The 19,931-nt window shown below is 40.4% G+C and overlaps 1 protein-coding gene across 1 annotated transcript in view; it reads left to right on the top strand.

Moving 5' to 3' along the window:
• The first annotated feature begins 17,169 nt into the window (after positions 1-17,169).
• The window catches only part of SLC39A8 (solute carrier family 39 member 8), a 61,557-nt gene continuing 58,795 nt past the window's right edge, over positions 17,170-19,931 (top strand). The window contains exon 1 of the mRNA XM_074228155.1: positions 17,170-17,400. Coding sequence (XP_074084256.1) covers positions 17,182-17,400 — 219 coding nt within the window. The 5' untranslated portion in view covers positions 17,170-17,181. The remainder of the gene's footprint in view (positions 17,401-19,931) is intronic.

The following is a 19,931-nucleotide window of genomic DNA, read 5'->3' as shown; positions in this document are numbered from 1 at the left end:
AAGAAAAAGAAGAGAAAAAAGTTCATAAAACTGATCAATACAGTACATTGGAAAGGTTTGAAAATTTTTGAACTGTATTATACCTATAGATCCCTTCCCACTCTGCAAAGGATTGGAATCGAATGGGTGTGTTTTCTTATTTCTTTGTTGTGGCAGTGTTGTACTTTGTATGAAACATTCACTTAAATTTTTTTTCTGTGGGCGTTCTTTGCATTTTTATTATTGTAGTCATTGTGCATTTCTTTTCTTGGCTCTGCTTACTTCCTTTTGCATCAGATCAAGTGAATCTTTCAATGTCTCTCTGTGTTTATCATGTTAGTCATTTTGTATAGCATTCCATTATATTCATGTGCCACAATTTGTTTAGCTATTCCCTCTTCGATGGACATCTACTTTATTTTCAAATTTGTGACACCAGAAAGAGTGGTGGTATAAATATTTTGCCATATATGAGGCCTTTTATCAATTCTTCTGGGGGTATAAAACTAATAATGGTATCACTGAGTTAAAGGACATCATAGTTTTGTCCATTTATTTACATAATTCCAAGTTGTTGCCAAAAGGATCGCCTTCCATTAACAATGAACTTGTGTGCCTATCTTTACCACAACCTCTCCAACATTGATTATAAATAGTCAATAACCTTTGACACTAGCAATCAATCTCCTCTTTATTCTCTCTTCCCTCTAGGTTTCATTACATTTCTCTCTTATTACTCCTCAATGACTCAGGGCTCTTCTTTCCATTGATCAATCTCTGAGGAATGAAAGTACTAATTATGTCCCTTAGAGATGGATTTATAAGTAAAAATGTCAACCTATTGATGTACAATGGAGGTAGCTGCCTGTTATGGAGACCAGAGTATGGGTTAGGTCATCATCTCCTTTGCAATACAAAGATATTCAGGAAATATAGTTAGTAGGATCCTTTGACACATATTTCTTCTTCCTTCTCAAAGAAGATCACGATTCCATGACAAGCATATGAACTGGATTTGAGCGATGTGCAAGTCAGTAGCATCACTTTCTCTTCCAAAGTCATCTAGCTCCAATGGCCAGAGAGGAATCAGAACTGGAGAGGCAATCAGGGTTAAGTGACTTACCCAAGGTCACATAGTAAATGTCAAGTGCCTGAAGTTAAATTTGAACTCAGGTCCTCCTGATTCCAAAGCTGATGCTCTACCCACTGTGCTAAGTTTTAAACTCAAATTTACTTAGCTTGTGCCTAAACTAGATTATTTGGTGAGCATCTGAATATTTGTACAGAATATTTTTATCAGGGCTTGCTGGATTTATGGTTCATCTTTTAATAAAGGAAATTCCAAAAGTCTTAGGATATCCCTGCCCCACAGTTTAGAATAGTTAAATATACTCATCTTTAACTTTTTTTTTTTTTTTTTGCTGGACAATACAGGATCTGTAGCATGGAATTCTTATTCTATTTTTCGTCTTTCTATCACTCTCCAATGACCCCAATTCCTCAGTCTTCCATAGAATCCTACCTTGTAACAAAAAGTATCATTAAGAAAAAAAAAAGCAAACCAAATCCCCCAAATCCAAACACATGGGTCATTTTTTGTTTCATTGTTCATCTGTAGCTCCCAACATCTCTGCTAAGAAATAGAAATATGGCTAATCCTCAGTCCTCTGAAGTTACCTAGTAAGCCAAGTTGATAAATGCCGGTTGATTGGTTGAAGTTAGAATGAAGTTGCATTGAAGCGAGTCTTTGTTGTATCCCTTTATATGATTTCTATCTACTGTGCAAATCATTTTCCTGCTACTTCTTTCTTCACTCTTCTTCACTTCATATAAGCTCTCTAACGATTTTATGAAATCTTTAATTAAGTTTGTGAAAAAACAATTTATGAGATCTTTTAAAATTATTTCTTAATGGCAAGTTATTCTTTCATTACACAAATGTAATACAGTTTCTTTAGTTATTCCCCATCAATAGGCACCTAGTTTGTTTCCAGTCTTTGCTGCTACCAAAAAATACAAAAATTCACAACTTCTTTATGTTGGCTGTCCCTTGAACATTTTTTCCATTCTTCTTTTTTTTGTAATCTGCAAGATCAGATTGTTTTAAGCTGCAGTTGCAGTGGTACACAGGGGGCACAATAGCTAGAATACTGGACCATTATTCCTGTAAGAAAAACCTGAGTTCAAATCCAACTTTAGATACTTATTAACTTTATGAATTGGGGCAAGTTACTTAACTTCTAATCCTCAGAATACAATGATGTAATACATGTAAAGTGTTCTTTATGCAATATACAATAACATCATTATCATTATTTTATTGTCTGTAATTTGGAGCATGCCTTATACGATAACCAATATTTGCATAGAATTTCTGCATTTCTTCTTTTTCTTTTTTTAGATTTTTTTTGCAAGGCAAATGGGGTTAAGTGGCTTGCCCAAGGCCACACGGCTAGGTGATTATTAAGTGTCTGAGGCCAGATTTGAACTCAGGTACTCCTGACTCGAGGGCCAGTGCTCTATCCATTGCACCACCTAGCCGCCCCTGCATTTCTCATTTTGAAAACTTCCTGTTCATATTTTTGACCACTTATCTACTAGGAAAGGGCTCTTGTTTTTATATGTTGGTATCAATTCACTATATATCTTGGAGATAGCATGGTATAATGGATAGACTAATGGTTTTGCATCCAGGAAAATGATTTTGGATTCCATCTTGGATACACCCTATCCTTACTGTTTTTGTTCAGTGTTTTAGTCAAGCCTAACTCTTTGTGACCCCATTTGGTGTTTTCTTGGTAAAGATAGTGAAGTGATTTGTGGTTTGTCATTTTCTTCTCCAACTCATTTTGTAGATGATAAATGGAGGCAAATAGGGGTAAGTGACTTGCACAGGATCACATGACCAGTAAATGTCTAAGGCTGAATTTGAACTCAGGAGGATTATTCTTCTGAATTCAGTGCACATCTGCCACATAGATGCCCATAGACATACACTAGCTTTATGTATCAGTCTCTTCTTCTGTAAATTGGCTATAATAATAGCAACCTATCTCAGAGGGTTACTAATTGGATCAAAGGAAATAACATGGAAAGTTCTTTGCAAATCTTAACTTGTAAGTGTTATAAAAATTGAAGCAGTTAGATGACATAGTGGACCTGAAGTTATGAAGACCTGAGTTCAGATTCAACCTCGGACATTTTCTAATTGTATGTGACCCCGATAAGTCATTTAACCTTGATTTGTCTCGGTTTTCTCATCTGTAAAATGGAGATTATAATAAAAGCACCTGCTTCCTAGGGTTGTTTGGAGGATCAAATTAGATAATTATTATAAAATGCTTGGCAGAATTCCTGGAAAACCGTAAGCTCTATCTTTAGTTATTACTACTCATCATGATTGTTAATCAGAAATATTTATTGTTAAGACTGCTCTACCAATCATCAACTTTTCCCCCTTAGCCTAGTTGAATTGCTCTTTATTTGTATAAAACTTAAAAGTTTGCTATAAAAGTTGATGGTTTTTTAATCTTTTATACTTCATTTACTATTTCTCCTCATAGATATAATAGTGATAGGTACTTCCTTCTACCAGACTCTATTTTATGATTTTCTCACCTGGTTGTACTACTTGGGTACTCCTCTGAATGACTTCCCCCCCGCCCAGGAAACCCATTTTGGGGATGATTTCATCACCCTGTAAGATCTCATCTGCTTTCATTATTATTGATAAGTCGTTTCCAGTTTTGTTCTACTCTTCTCAAATTCCATTTGGGTTTTTTCTTGATACGGAAGATTGTTTTGCCCTTTCTTTCTTCAGTAGATGAGGAAACTGAGACAAACAGGATTAAATGACTTGCCCAGGGTCATACAGCTAGTACGTATCTAAGGTTGGTTTTGAACTAGGAAGATGAATCTTCCTGCAGCACCTAGTTGTCCTGATCAGTCTTAATAGTGATGATCTACCTCATCACTACCTTCTCCTTTCTTATTGTGGATAGGGCCATGAACCCCAAACTTCCTCCTTAAAAATGTACCCCAACTACAGAGGGGTATCCTTGATCTTTAGCCTCATTATGTTTTATTTATTAGGTTCTTGTGCTTATTCATTTTTTGACTAACTAACTAGTTAGGTAGAACATGCATCTGAAATGTATCGTAGTATGTCAGACATTCCAAAACCGGTTTCTTCCAATTGATTTTTAATTTTCCCAGGAGTTCTGATCAAACTTCCCTAGCAGTTTGTGTTTTGGGGTTTATTGTACACTATTAGCTTTTTTTTCCCATTTCTTTTGTAACAGTTCTCAAATTTACATGTAAGGGTAGGGATTTCTTTACATTATAAACCCAGAAGACCTAGAATTCTTGATTGAATCAATTGTGAGACAGGTTTGAACAAGCCCTTAATTAATTTGAAAAAGGTGGAAATACGTGAGTTATTGGATGAAAGGAGATGATGCCACAAAGGAAATATTTTTTGATTGACTGAAACAATTAGATATGTCTCTGTGCCTATGTATAATATAGCCAGTCATATTGGAAACATCATTTTCATCACAGAAGCAGTCAACCTCTGAGAGCTCCCAGACTTGGAAGTACCTTGAGAAGGCAGACCCTTAAGTGGATTCTAGAGGGAGTATTCGCCTCTGTCTCCTAGGTTGCCTATGTCATCAGAGATTGGACCTAGAGCAGACAATGCATCCAGCTGTAAGATAAGAGAGCCTGAAAGAAGGAAAGGCAGCTTGAGGATTCCACCAGGGAACAAACCCTTAGAGCTCAGACTATAGCTAAACCTAAAGAAAACTTCGCAAGAATGATAAGAAGGGAGAAAAGGATTCCTTGTAACTAGGAGTCAAGTTACTCTTTTGCCAAATGCATATCCTAAACTTGTCTTCACATCACAATTAAGTTTGGGCCCACTCTTCCCATGGATATGTATGTATATTTGCGGGAACACAACCCCCAGAAAACTAAAAATAATTCTGGAAGAATTTAAGGTTAGAGCAATATCTTATACCACATATCAAAAAAAGCACAAAAAGCTTTTAGCTCTCAAAAGCCTAAGGAAAAAAAGTATTTTTCTTCACCATGGAAAGCAAAAATGGAGAGGCTGACAGGCTACAAAAGTAGGACTTTCATTACCTTGATTAAAAAAAGAAAATTCACTATTGATGAGTTCTCTGCAGGGTATGTTTTTGTACCAATTTTCTCACTATATCACATTAATAAACACCCTTTCTAACAACTATTTGAAGCTTGCTATATTCATTTGGGAGTATACCAAATGGGGGCTCCTAAGAAATAACACTAAGAACCTCCCCCCTCTAGGGGAGGAGTAGTCATTGCTCTTTTGGAATGCTAGGTCATTGCAAGATGGGAGAGTGACCCCAGAGGTGCTGCATATAGATTGTTTTTTTCTTTGATTATATTTTGAATGGCTGTTTTTAAGGATATAAAGATAAGGTATTTTTTTTTTAGGTTTTTGCAAGGCAAATGGGGCTAAGTGGCTTGCCCAAGGCCACACAGCTAGGTAATTATTAAGTATCTGAGACTGGATTTGAACCCAGGTACTCCTGACTCCAGGGCCGGTGCTTTATCCACTGCACCACCTAGCCACCTCATGATAAGGTATTTTAACCTCACATGTAAGATTACCCCACAGCATGGATTAATACTGGGAAAGTTTCCTGAAAATAATGAGTAATAAAATAAGACATTTGAAGTATAGTTCCCTCAAACACAATTCTTTCAGTCTGCTTCCCGTTACAATTTATCTTGAGTCACTTTTATTGAGACTCTAGAATAACATGAAGAGATGGGAGATTTTTATTTTAAGACATGCTCATGGATTCACTGCTTTTTGGCTTCATTTTTCGAATCCCTTTAAATCCATATTGTTGGCCTCTTCAATAAAGCATACTCGTATCTTTTCAAATATATTACTATAGTATGAGAGGGTCAGGGTAAAATGTTTTATAGTTATTAAGCTATTGAATACATAATATCACATTGCCAGCTTGCTTTGCATAGGTTTTGTGTAAAAAATAGATTTTTCCCCTGTCATTTACTCTTTTTTTTTAATTAATTCATCTTACTTTTATCCTCAGGTCCAGGTTGAATTCTATTCAGTTTTCTACTGAATTCTGCTCACTTACTTTTCTCTCTCTTCTCTCTCTTCTGGGGAAATATCATCATTTCTCCAGGCAACCAGGATTCACAAGAAAGTCACATGCTAGAAGAAATTCTAATCCAGTCCTTATTTCTGCTTCTGGAATGTCTGAACAATGTTCTTTTTTCTGTCAGTCATGTCTTAGATTCGTATCTAAAATTAAGTTGTTCTTAGGTCTTAAGAACTTCCAAGACTTCTTAGGTCCAGTTAGACTTGACATGCTTTCAAATCCACAATGACTTAGGAAGAGGGTTGCTCATTATGTGAAAGCATTCATAATGAATCAACCCCATTTTTACCACAGGAGGTAGAAAAGGTGATACTTATCGACTTAAAGTCTTATCTTTTATATATTTGGGTGTCTGATTATAAGTATTGTGGTCCTCTGGAGATCAATCAAGTCTAAGACTTAATAATTGCAACATAGTCTTTTAAAGAAAGTATAGGAAAAGATTGAATTTGTACTTACGTTATTTCATTAAGGAATTCAGAACCTGATCATTAAACATACATGATATAGATCACCTCTCATGTTATGCATTTATTATCCTCTGTGAGACAACTCCAAGGCTTGAGAGAAAGACTGGATCAGAAGTATTGGCTCTGCCACTTACTAGTTGTGTGTCTATGGACAAGTTTCCGAGCCTTAGTTCCTTCAACTATCCCTTATAGCTAGTGATGTCTGTACTACCTCCATGATAATGCAAGTGATAAAATGCTTGTTGACTAACTGTTGGGATTGCTTTGAGTTAGTGCTTTCTAAAATTAGTAAAATCCTAAGTTGAATTAAAATACACAAGCTTTTCCTTAAGGAAAGCAATAGGGAACTGACTCCAATATTTCCTGCCATAGAAATATTGGAGCAGAAAGCCTTTTCTCCACTAGTTATCCAGTTTATAATTCTTATTTCTTTAAAAACTATTGGAGACCCTATTATTTCAATAAAAGACAATCCATCTCATGTACAGGTGGCTTAGGGATCAATATCCTTTCTGAGGTATGCACACCAATAACATCACATATCCTTGATGTATTTAATGAAGGAAGAAAGATGAGCTAAAATATGTCTATTTTGAAGTCTTTAGGTACTTCAAGGAGAATGTTAGTTGATTTTTCTCACTTGAAACAATGAGAAAATAATTTTTAAAAATTCCAATTAAAACAATGAAAGTCAGTGAATGTTTCCATTCAAGTTACCTAGTAACTTATTGAGTAACAGTATTATAAATGAGAGAAATTACTTTTTAGCTCAAGAAGACAGTAGCCTAGGAATTGTTCTGTAACAAAATGCCCAATGACAATTAAAGAATGGATGTGAACTATACACCCATGCAGCGATATAAATATATTAGATAGAGGTGTGTGTAGCACATAGTGAGAAAGGTTATGTGATTTAACAGATGGAACACTCGTTTTGAAGTCAGGAAGATCTGAGTTTAAGCATACTAGCTATGTAATTATGGGTCCATTTCTGATTTTTATCCCTGGAATGGTAATACTACTTGACAGAAATGTAAGGGTCCTGTAGCTCTCCTTTTACTTTTTTTTTTCAGTCACCCAGAAAGAGATTGAACTGCACCCAGACCCAGGTACTGATGTCCAGGTTAACCTTGAGAGTGCTTTCTACTCAGTACCCAACCCTTTCCATCAGCCCACTCTGGTGAAGGGAAAGATATAGGCTTAGCCTAGATTCCTCTATATCACCCCTTAGAGACTGTGAGTTTCATCATGTGTTGCCATCCACGATGGCTTCAACATTTTTTTGTTTCTTTCTGAAATACTATGTCCACCAATCAAGCAGCCATTTAGAAGAAAACCATCTTGAACCTCTTTCTCCCATTCTCTCATCTCCAACATTGTCAGTTGGCCTCACATCAGTGCTGCCCATCCTACTTTCTTCTGTGCCCCCCAAATTCTTGCTCCATAGGGATCAAGCTCCTCTTTATTCTGGACCCCTCAGTCTCACGCTTCTTTGCTCTCGCTTCATTGAATCTTGGCTTTCCTTTGATGATGGTGCATCCATCCCTTGTACTGGACGTAGTCTTCTAATATATCTGACACACTATTCATGCACACTCTCTCCTTCTGTCTTTTTCACTAAACAAATTTTCCTAATATGAAATCCATTCAATCAGTATTCCCCACCAATCCAGGTTATAGTGATTGTAATATTCTGTCCCCCATATCATTCTCCCTTCTCCTTCGAGAAATTTAATACCTGGCTCATCGTCTCTAATGCCTTCTCTTTTATCAGGGGGACTTTATGAGATCCCATATGAGATCCCTCTGAATCCCTAAACTCCCAATTTCTCAGCCTCCTTAAATTTCATAATCTATCTCTCTTTCTTCCAATTTGGCCACATATAAGGATGATTATACACTAGATCTCACTATTTATCCACAAAAGTTTCTAATGAGAAACTGACTACCTCCTATGAGACCATAACCTCTTATAGTTCCACTTCATTCTATTTCTCACCATTCTAAACTTACCTTTTCTTTTTTTTCAAGGCAATGGGGTTAAGTGGCTTGCCCAAGGCCACAGGGCTAGGTAATTATTAAGTGTCTGAGGTTGGACTTGAACCCAAGTACTCCTGACTCCAAGGCCAGTGCTCTATTCACTGTGCCACCTAGCCGCCCCCTTACCTTTTATTTTCATGAAGAGCTCTTGGGTCATTACTCTGCTTTTATTCTCTGATGTCACTTTCCACCTTTTCCAATCTAAACCTGATAGCTAGCCATTTTAATTTTATACTATCCTCTGTTCTAGAATTTCTTGTCCCATTGTCATACCCATTTGCCTCATGTCCACTTGCCAAACCTGAGCCCTTGGTAACTTCTACCATTCACATTTTCTTCTATCTTTGTTTGTTTTGTTTTGTTTGGCTTTTTTTTGTTGTTTTTGCAAGGGAATGGCTTGCCCAAGGCCACATAGCTAGGTAATTATTAAGTGTCTGAGGCTGGATTTGAACTCAGGTACTTCTGACTTCAGGGCCGGTGCTCTATCCACTGTGCCACCTAGCCGCCCCTCTTCTATTATCTTTGAACTGTGAAACACAGTTAAAAGAAGTCTTCCAACTATGTTGAAAAGATAAATTACTAATTCATGTTATCCAGCCTCAATTAGCCTCTTACTGTAGCAAAAGTCTTTTTTTATTACTTGTGAAATGAGTCCCGATTTCATTACTCCAAAAGTTATTCAAATATTTTTCTTTTTTTTAAAATTTTTATTAAAGATATTATGTGAGTTTTACAATTTTCCCCAATCTTGCTTCCCTCCCCCACCCCCACCCCACAGATAGCACTCCATCAGTCTTTACTTTGTTTCCATGTTGTACCTCGATCCAAATAGGGTGTGATGAGAGAGAAATCATATCTTTAAAGAGAACAGAATTCTCAGAGGTAACCATATCAAACCATAAGACATCTGGGTTTTTTTTTCTGAATTAAAGGGAATAGTCCTTGTACTTTGTTCAAACTCCACAGCTCCTTATCTGGATACAGATGGTACTCTCCTTTGCAGACAGCCAAAAATTGTTCCCGATTGTTGCACTGATGGAATGAGCAAGTCCTTCAAGGTTGAACATCACTCCCATGTTGCTGTTAGGGCGTACAGTGTTTTTCTGGTTCTGCTCATCTCACTCAGCATCAGTTCATGTAAATCCCTCCAGGTTTCCCTGAAATCCCGTCCCTCCTGGTTTCTAATAGAACAATAGTGTTCCATGACATACAAATACCACAGTTTGCTAAGCCATTCCCCAATTGAAGGACATTTACTGGATTTCCAATTCTTTGCCACCACAAACAGGCCTGCTATAAATATTTTTGTACAAGTAATGTTTTTACCCTTTTTCCTCATCTCTTCAGGGTATAGACCCAGTAGTGGTATTGCTGGGTCAAAAGGTATGCACATTTTTGTTGCCCTTTGGGCATAGTTCCAAATAGCTCTCCAGAAGGGTTGGATGAGTTCACAGCTCCACCAACAGTGTAACAGTGTCCCGGATTTCCCACATCCCTTCCAACAATGATCATTATCCTTCCTGGTCATAGTGGCCAGTCTGAGAGGTGTGAGGTGGTACCTCAGAGAAGCTTTAATTTGCATTTCTCTAATAATTAATGATTTAGAGCATTTTTTCATATGGCTATGGATTACTTTGATCTCCTCATCTGTAAATTGCCTTTGCATATCCTTTGACCATTTGTCAATTGGGGAATGGCTTTTTGTTTTAAAAATATGACTCAGTTCTCTGTATATTTTAGAAATGAGTCCTTTGTCAGAATCATTAGTTGTAAAGATTGTTTCCCAATTTACTACTTTTCTTTTGATCTTGATTACATTGGTTTTATCTGTGCAAAAACTTTTTAATTTAATGTAATCGAAATCATCTAATTGGTTTTTAGTGATGTTCTCCAACTCTTCCTTAGTCATAAACTGTTCCCCCTTCCATAGATCTGACAGGTAGACTAGTCCTTGATCTTCTAATTTGCTTATAGTATTGTTTTTTATGTCTATGTCCTGTAACCATTTGGATCTTATCTTGCTAAAGGGTGTGAGGTGTTGGTCTAATCTAAGTTTCTTCCATACTAACTTCCAATTATCCCAGCAGTTTTTATCAAAGAGGGAGTTTTTATCCCAGTGGCCTGACTCTTTGGGTTTATCAAACAGCAGATTACTATAATCCTCTCCTGCTTTTACACCTAGGCTATTCCACTGGTCCACCACTCTATTTCTTAGCCAATACCAAACAGTTTTGCAAATATTTTTCTTCTTTAACCTTTCACACTTCTTCCCCTCTTAGATGAAGATCTAGCATTTTAAGAGATTGAGAAATTTGAGGCCTTCTATATGCACTCCCTCTTTTTCCATTTCTTCATTTCAAAAACCTCATTGCATCATCCTCTCTTTTCTCCTCTTTTTCTCTCAACTCTGACAAAAGGCAGAGAGTGAATGGATATAGATAGTGTCATGAAAACAGTGAACTTTGAGAGATAAGGTAAGATAGGAGGGACTAGAGTATTATGGTCCAAGTGATCACAAAAAGCCAGACATGACTGAGCAACTTACCAACAACTACTACACATTTCTTGCTTTTGTATTGGCTGTTCCCTATGGCTTGAAACACACTCTTTTTTATTTTTTTGCTGCTATGAATTGATAGTGGCTTTGCTCATCAACCACATTATACATATAATGACTTTGTACATATTTGAATTCATTTTCTTTATATTTATTATGTTGTACATATGTGTATATGAAAATATAAAATGCATACATGCATTTATGAATATATTCACATGTTTATGCATATGTGTAGGTAGACAAATATATATATATATCTTTATACACACATATATGATGTGTAACACACATATTAACATTCTACTTACAAAAGTAGAGTTGAGATAACATACCTCTTAATCCCATGAAAGCACAATTAAAGGATTAAAGAGGAAAGGACACCTGGAGCCCACTATTAAACTCCTCCCTCTACTTACTGAACCATGAGTAAGCCTTGGCAATGAGCAGTCAAAGGTCTACCAGTGATCAAATCTGAAGGCATTAGACACTTAGAGCTCTAGTCTGCTCTGGGTCCTAAGTCTATGTCTCTGACTTGTGAGAAGTCAAGATCCAAGTCCAGAGTGCCTGAGATGTCCTCTAAAGTCTGTACTACCTGAAAGTATGTGTCAAATATTATTTGGATACTCTTTTATTTCTTAAATTCCTTTGCCCACCCTCAGAAATAGTAGCTGTGGGGAATATTGGGTCTTCTATTGAAAATCTGGGGTTAGGGGGAAGCTAGGTGATGCAGTGGATAGGGGCAGGAGGACCTGAGTTCGAATTTGACCTCAGACATGGTAATTGCCTAGCTGTGTGACCTTGGGCAAGTCACTTAACTCCATTGCCTTAAATAAATACCAAAAAAAATAATGAAAAAATGAAAATCTGGGGCTAAAGTGGGTCTCTGAACTTTCTGGGGGGGGGGGGTCTGCCTAGGTCTAGAAGCTACAAATACAAAGTCATATGGAAGATATTTATTATGTTTTATTTTTATTGCCTTTCTTGTCACCATGCAGAAAGTAAAATATTGTATATTTCCTTCTCCTGACTGTGCTTATGACTCTCTAGACTTCCATATTATGATTCAGCAGCTACCTTAGAATACCCTTCTGCCAGGCTGGCCCATCGATGAGTTCTCCCCTGATTGTTCCTTTTTGGGGGTATGGACCCAGACCAATCATGTTTCACTGTTCTCCTGTCTGTCCTCTTACGGAAAGAGATTGTCTTTCTTTTGACCCGAGGAAATTTTGCTGGGATTTGTATCCCCAACACCTAACATGGTGCCTGGCAAATAATAAACACTTACTAAACTCATAGTTTACAAGCATGTTAGTTCATTCCTGAAAGGAGTTGATTCTATTAAAGCAAGGGCACACAGCCAGGGCTTAATGGAACAGTGCAGGTTCAAAGTGGAGGAAGGGTAGAGACTGAGAGTTGATTTTAATTGGACAAATTTATGTTATCCACATCTTTGACTGATGAAATGGGTGGTCACTCCAAGAGATACATAGCTGGAGGAGAGAAGGGGATCCATCCACACTCTGAGAACCAGAGACTCTGACACTTCCCCAGGCCTCTGACTCAGTAAGGTGATAGATATAGATGCCAGAGTGAGAACTAGCTCCTTCACTTCTTCTCCTTCCTACTGAATCAGATCATATTAGTGACAGAATGTATTTGAAACACCTTAAAAATTTTAAGTACCATATAAATGCCAATTATTATTATTATGCTCTCCAATAGTTATATTTGAAGAAAAACATTTTCTCCAACTAGTATTATAGACAAGTAGAAAATGCTGCATTTTCAACTACTAATATATTCTCATTGATTGATAATATTTTTCTTTCTTTATGATGTTATTTATTTGGTTTTCAGTCCTGTTTGCCTCTTCGTAACTCCATTTGAAGAACTCCACACTGGAGTAGTTTGCCATTTTCTTTTTCAGCTCATTTTACAGGTGAGAAAATAGGCAAAAAAGATAAGTGACTTGCCCAGGGTCACACAACTAGTAAGTATGAGACTAGATAAGAAACTCAGGAAGATGAATCTTTCTGACCCCAGACCCAGCACTTTACTTTCCCACCTAGGTGTCTTTCTTTAGGCAACTTTCTTTATGAATAACCGATTATTCACATTTATGTAGCAAGAGCAATGATAGTTCTTAGACAGTCTTTGAGGGTTGTCATGGCTAAAATATATTAATTATCCAATGGCTAATCTTCTGGTGATTTTTAGGCCTTTCTGAACTTAGCTTGACTCATTCTCAAGCTTCAGATATACAGCTCCTCTTTTTCATGGACTTTAAAATGAGTAAACCAAAAAGGGGGGGGGCTTTTACTGAACATTTAAAATTGACATCTAGAATGTTTTTGCTTCCTTAGATTATAAACCCAGAATTATATATCCTGTATTTAGTTTGGAAGGTTACTTATGATAAAGGGGTATGTGATTACAAGTGATGTGAAATATTTCCATTTCTTCTTACTTAGATTTGTAAAGCTTTCCTATCAATCCGGTAGCCAAAATGAATTATAAAGGCATTTCTTATAACCCTCTCAGAAACATCAATTCCATCAGCTGTCATTTTAGTAAGTAAACCTATGATTAACTTAGTCAAAGGGTATTATTTCTGAGACACTGACTTTAATCTTTCTTTTGAAGCAATCTTTTCAGTAACATTCTAAATTTTATTATTCAAGTGATAGCATCTTTGAATTGCCTTTCCCTTTTGCTTTGGGTGTTCAGTAGGCTTATGCCATGGGCCTCCTGGTGAAGTCACACTAATTATATGTTATATTTGAATATTCTTTCCTTTTCAGTTTACCAAGCACTTGCGCACCCATCCTTTCATTTGCTCAACACATGGCCCTGTAGGGTAAATGAGGCAAGTTAATATTCTTATCTGACATAAGAGAAAAAGAGATCTACCTTACCAGAGAGGTAACACTCATAACCTGTAGATTTCATCTTCATAGTCTTTTCTATTCTTGTGTATAGAAAGGAGTCCTTGATGAATATTATTTAATACTTATGAAATTAAAATGGAAAAACTGCATCTGGGATCAACATCCAGACCTTTTGACTTCAGGGCAAATACTTTATAGATGGGAAACCCTCTGCAAAACCTGTGTTCGGTCAAAGCATTACTCTTCTTATCTGTAAATGGAAATAATATACTTCTACTAACTACTTAATGGGGTGGTTGGAAGAAAAGTTATCTATAGATCTTAAATTGCTTATTACATGTATGTTCCTATGATTATTGTCCTTTGATATTCTGCCATTTTCTTTACCACTTGCCTAGGTTAGCAATAACTTTATTTGGGTAGTTCCCCAAGTATCCTGACTTTATCTTACTGCTTTTGAAGGCAACCCATAACAACTTTCTAATATGCATGCACATGAATAATTTATAACTTATCCACAGCAATTCACAATTTAGATTTTTATTATTTTGAGGTGGTCTCCAGTTAGCCTTAGAGTTAGGAAGACCAGAGTTCAAATTCAGTCTCTGATCCAGACTTGCTATGTGACTCTGGGCAAATCACTGGGTCTCTCAGTGCCTTCTGGGCAACTGTTAAAAGTAAAAGTTGCAGAGCAGGTGCAGCAGTGGTAAAGGGAAATGACTCCCCAGGGAATTCCCCATATCTATGAAATCACTCATAGGGCCCACTCATAATGGTCATGCAATTGATTTTTATAAATGCTAGTGACAGTAAGATGCATAATATGGAGCTTGGAAAGAAACTTGGTGAGCATTGATGGTCTGGTGTTCCCAGATTTCCAAGAAATGTCTTGAGACAAAGTTAACTTTCATATATTTCCATAGGTAAAAGAAGAAAGTGATATAAAAAGACAGAAAACTTAATACAACAATGGATGAAGTCCTAGACATCCTCCTTCTTTTTAATTTTCAGTTTTGTTCCAGATTTATATTCTTTGCCCATTGTCCTCTATATGAATCTCTTTCTCTCGGTACAGTGGATAAAACTGGGACTCTGGAGGTGGGGGCTCCCAGTCCCCCTTCATTGTGTGCCTAGGCAATTCACTTAACGCCTGAGTCTCAGTCTCCTCATGTATTAAATGCAAGATGGGACTAGATAGTTTCTTAGATCTTTTCCAGTTCTACATTCGAACCCCTGTGAAATGAGGCTTATTTTGAACGTCACAAGAATTTTAGAATGGAAGGGGATCTTTGAGGGCATCAAAGTCCAGGTTCGGTCGGTAGGTGCTTGAACGTTTTCTGGGAGAAGGAACTTACAAGACAATGAATCCCATTATCAAAGAGCTGGGAATGCCATGAGTTCCAGAGTTTTTCCATAGACAATTCCATTCCTCTCCCATAGAATTGCATCCCAAACGGTGGTTTCAACTCCCTGAAGTCGCTATTCCTCCCTGTGAAATCGTCTCTTCAGGCCTGGCATTTTGTGAGGTCCTTTCCCGAGCCAGCCCCCACCGCACTGGGGACTCTCTTCCTGGGGATGATTCAACCTGATCAGTAATTCTCTTCAGATGTAGCTAGTTTAGACTAATGATCCCGTGTTTTGTTGGCCACTCTGCCCTGAGCTCCGCGGATGAAAGGCGGCCCGGGCGCCCGAGTTGTTTATTGCCTTTCATTATGATCATCCCTAGGAGGGCAACGATACAGAATGGTTTCGTTTTATTCCGGGCCCACGAAGCAGTCTGATCCAACTCGTTTCCCATCACCCATGCCCACATGTTTTTGTGACCTCACACCCAAGTCAGCTTTTCGTGACTCCCCAGCCTGAAAAGTAAACATCTATTCTGTCCACGGATAACCCCCGCGGTGCCAGGAAGGGCCGGCCTGGAGAATGCTGGCTCAGCTAGCCTGACCCCAGGCTGCTGCTTTAGTTTCCTCTTTCTCCTTGGATTTTAAAAATAAGAATGATGAAGATGATGATGACGGTTTCAAAAAAATACCCCCCCCCCCCCAAGTCAGTTCCTGCCAAGTTTTCCAACAATGCCGGCTAGCCCAGGTCCGATTTCTGGCCCTGCTTCGGCTGCAGGCGCGAGGGCGTGGAGAACAGCAGAAGAGGGAGGGTCAGGTGCCCTGACACTGATGGGACTCCTTGGGGGCAAATGAAGCCCTGGGCCTGGGGGCGGAGACCAGGATAAGACCGGGAGGAGCCCGGGGAGAGAGGCGAGTGAAGCTGGCCGCTGGCCGCAGCTGGATCGCGGAGGCTCTGCGCCCCCGCGCGGGTCCCTGCACCCTCCTCCGGGCCGGCCTGGCCGCCAGCCACCCCGGGGCCCCTCCTTCCGCTTCTCTTTATCTGGTAAAGGGCGAAGCATCTGGAGAAGGGCGGACTGCATGGAGAGAGAGGCAGGGGGAGAGGCAGAGAGCCGGGCGCAGAGAGCCGGGCCCAGAGAGCCAGGGCAAGAGGCCCAGGGAGGCGTGGAGAGGGGGGCGCACGTGGCAGGCGGAGGAGAGGGGGAGAGAGGTCGCCAGGGACGGACGCTTCCTGACCTGGACTCGCTGCCCGAGCCAGGAGCCGCTCCGGGGCGCGCCTGGGGGCTCCGCAGGGGCGCAGCGGGGGGCTCCCCAGGGGCGCACCGGGGGCGCACCTAGCGCCTAGTCTCGGGAAGTTGAAAAGAAAGAAGGGGAGTGTGTGCGGCGGGAGGGCAGGCCAAGCTGGCTCCCCCGGGGGGCCAGGCCGAGTCGGCCGGCCGCCTCCAGCGCCCCTTGACCGTGTGGTCCTCCTTCTCGCAGGCGCTGCCCGAGGAGCGGGGCCCCGACCCGCCGCCTAGCGCGCCCTCCCCGCCGGCCGCCCGTGTCCATGCCGGCCAGCCCCGGGACGGCCCAGGAGGAGGGGACTCGCGCCTCGACCCGAGCCCGGGGGCGCCGCTGCTGACCCCGGCGAGCCCAGGCGGCCGCCGCCCGCTCCGAGCCGGCCCGCGGCCCCGGAGCCCGGCAGCCAGGCAGCCGGCGGCGGGGGCGGCGGGGCGCCCGGCCATGGGGGGCTCGGCCCGAGCCGCGGCGGGGCTCCTGCTGCTGGCCGCGCTGGCCGCCTTCGGCGGGGCCGCGGGCTCCGGGCTGGCCTTCACCGAGGACCTGCTGACCTTGTTCGGGGAGAACCGCAGCCTGGCCGCGCCGCAAGTGGCTCGGCTGCTGGACGAGCTGGGCGCCGGGGCCGGCCAGCAGCTGCACCGCTTGGATGTGCACTATAACCAGGTACGCGGGGAGGGTGCCGGGGGCGCGCTGCCTCCTCGCCCCCCACCTTCCTCCTCCTCCCTCCCGCTCCTTCTCCCCGGCCTCACTCCTCCACCCTCCCAGCCGCTCCGGGGGGTGGCAGCAGCGGCTTGCCCACCCTTGGGGCTTTCCCACTTCCTGCCAGGTGCAGAAAATAGAGTAAAAATGGGCTCCAGGAGAGGAAACCCACAGGGGCTGCTGACCTTGGACTCACAGTTTCACCCCCCCCTAAAATGTTTATGCCCATTTTTTAACCCAGTTTACCTTAAGCAGACCCCAGGCAGGCCCGGAGTAGGTGGCAGCTTTTTGTCCCTGCTGCATGGCGGGGGGGGGGGTACTGTCAGAAAAGAGGGTAAGGCACTTTCCCCAGCGATAACAACTGGGGTCATCCTATAGAAAGGGCTCATCCCAATCCTTTCTAAAAGATTGCAACTTCCTCATTTATTAGAAATCTGACTAAAACCACCTCTAATTCCCTCAAGATGGTCATTTCAGTGATGCTGGGAACTCTGTGATGAGGGGATTCCTTTTGCCCAGCACAACACCTGCCTGGTACACCATAAGAGTTTAATAAACCCATATTGATTTGATTTTTGTTTCTCATTTTATCCCAGAAACTGTCAGTATCTCTGCAAATTATAATCTTAATTGCTTGGGCGGGGGGGACATCAGAAAGATAAAAGACTTGGCCAGAATCAAACAGCCTGGATTTGAAGCTAGGACTTCCTGGCTAATAAATTCTTAACGATTTGCTTTTTCTTATCCACTTCATGCCAGAAAAGGTCAATATCTCCACAAATTGTTACCTAAATTGCTTGTGGGTAGGGGTTTAGCCCTGAAAAGTTAAAAGACTTGCCTGGGATCAAACAGCCTAGATTTGAAGCTAGGTCTTCCTGGATTCAATCAGCTGAAATAAAGATTCTGACCTTAAAAGGAAGACTGCCAGTGACTTCATAAACAGTTTCCATTCATGATTTCTTTTAATCCTTTTGACAACTTGGGCGAGGTAAGTACCAGAAAGGGTTATCTTTTATTTACAAATGAGGAAAGAGAGTCTTAGTTAAGTAGTTTGTTCAGATCAACCTAGTGATGAGGATTAGAAAGAGAATTTGAACTCTGTTCTTGAAAGTTCTCCCCAACTATGTCTTTCCTCTCCCTGGAATGAAATAAATCAGTCTTCCTCTAAATTCTGAAGGAAGAAGTTTGCTCTGAGCTTACTTTTTTCTCTACTTTTTTTGTTCTTTAATTTTTTCCATTCCAATTTCCTGGCTTACCTAGCAGTCTTCCCATAAAGTTCCTTGGCTATCCAGGGGTCATTACCCTCTCTGAGTACCCTTTGTAGATTGGGGTCTATGCTTTCCTACTCAAACACAACTCAATCCCTAGATTTCTTTTCCTATGACATAGGTGGCCATGGAGTTCATCAGATAAACTGATTCATAGAATGTGTTGCTTAGCCTAGCACTATACTCATTTAGAATGGATTAGATCCTACTTGAGGCCCCTCATGGGGAGGAGAGGAGAGATTTTGTTTCTTTGTTTTGGGCACACTTGTTTTACTCTGTCACTGAAGAGCTAGAAGCAAGGTGAGTTCTGATAATGTAGATGTTGATGATTTTACCTTTTTTTTGTTCCTGAGATACCAACATTAAGGTCTGATCACATCATCTCCCTTTCCCACCCAGTAAATTGCAGTGGCTCCTTATCATCTTCAGAACCAAGATAAAGTCCTCTCTGGTGTTCAAAGACCTACACTACCTTCTTAATCCAGCAAAACTGCCCTCCTTGCTGTTTCTCACATAAGACACATTATCTCCCAATTTAGGATATTTTCACTGATTGGCCCCCATCCTCATCTTTGTTGCCTGGCTTCCTCTGTTATGTTCCCCATTCTGCCTCCCTAATTCAGGTTTTCTTGGTAAAGATATTGGAGTGGTTTAGTGTTGCTTTCTCCAGCTCATTTGAAAAATGAGGAAACTGAGGCAAACAAGGTTAAGTGACTTATTCAGGTTCATATAGCTAGGGAACTGTCTGTGGTCAAATTTGAACTATGCCAGATGAGCCTTTCTGACTCTAAGCCGCACACTATCCACTGTACCATGTAGTCCTAGCTAAAATGTCACCTTCTACAGGAAAGACTTGCCTAATCCTTTTTAATTCCTTTCTTCTGATTATTTATAATTTATTTCTTTATGTACTTTGTACATCTGTCTTTGCTTCCTTGGGAACCTGGACTGTTGTCTTTCTTTGTATCCCCAGAACTTAGCACAAAAACCCTACCTCTGTCTCTTCATTCTACTTATAGCAAAATCCAGTATTGTTTCATTTATAGTCCACATGCTACCACCAAGCACTTTAGACTACCTAGAAACCGATCCTTTTCTTTCCCTCTGTCTCAAAAGGGGAGAAATCTTTGGAATGCTTGCTATAAGTAACCAATTCAAATTTATTAATGTCTCCCCGTTCTCAGAGTAAGGATGATATAAATGGGTAGGTTGTATTTTGAGTTTATA

Source organism: Macrotis lagotis, chromosome 3 (genome assembly GCF_037893015.1).
Source record: "Macrotis lagotis isolate mMagLag1 chromosome 3, bilby.v1.9.chrom.fasta, whole genome shotgun sequence".
Taxonomy (NCBI): Eukaryota; Metazoa; Chordata; class Mammalia; order Peramelemorphia; family Peramelidae; genus Macrotis; species Macrotis lagotis.
This window is presented reverse-complemented; position numbering and strand designations above follow the sequence as displayed.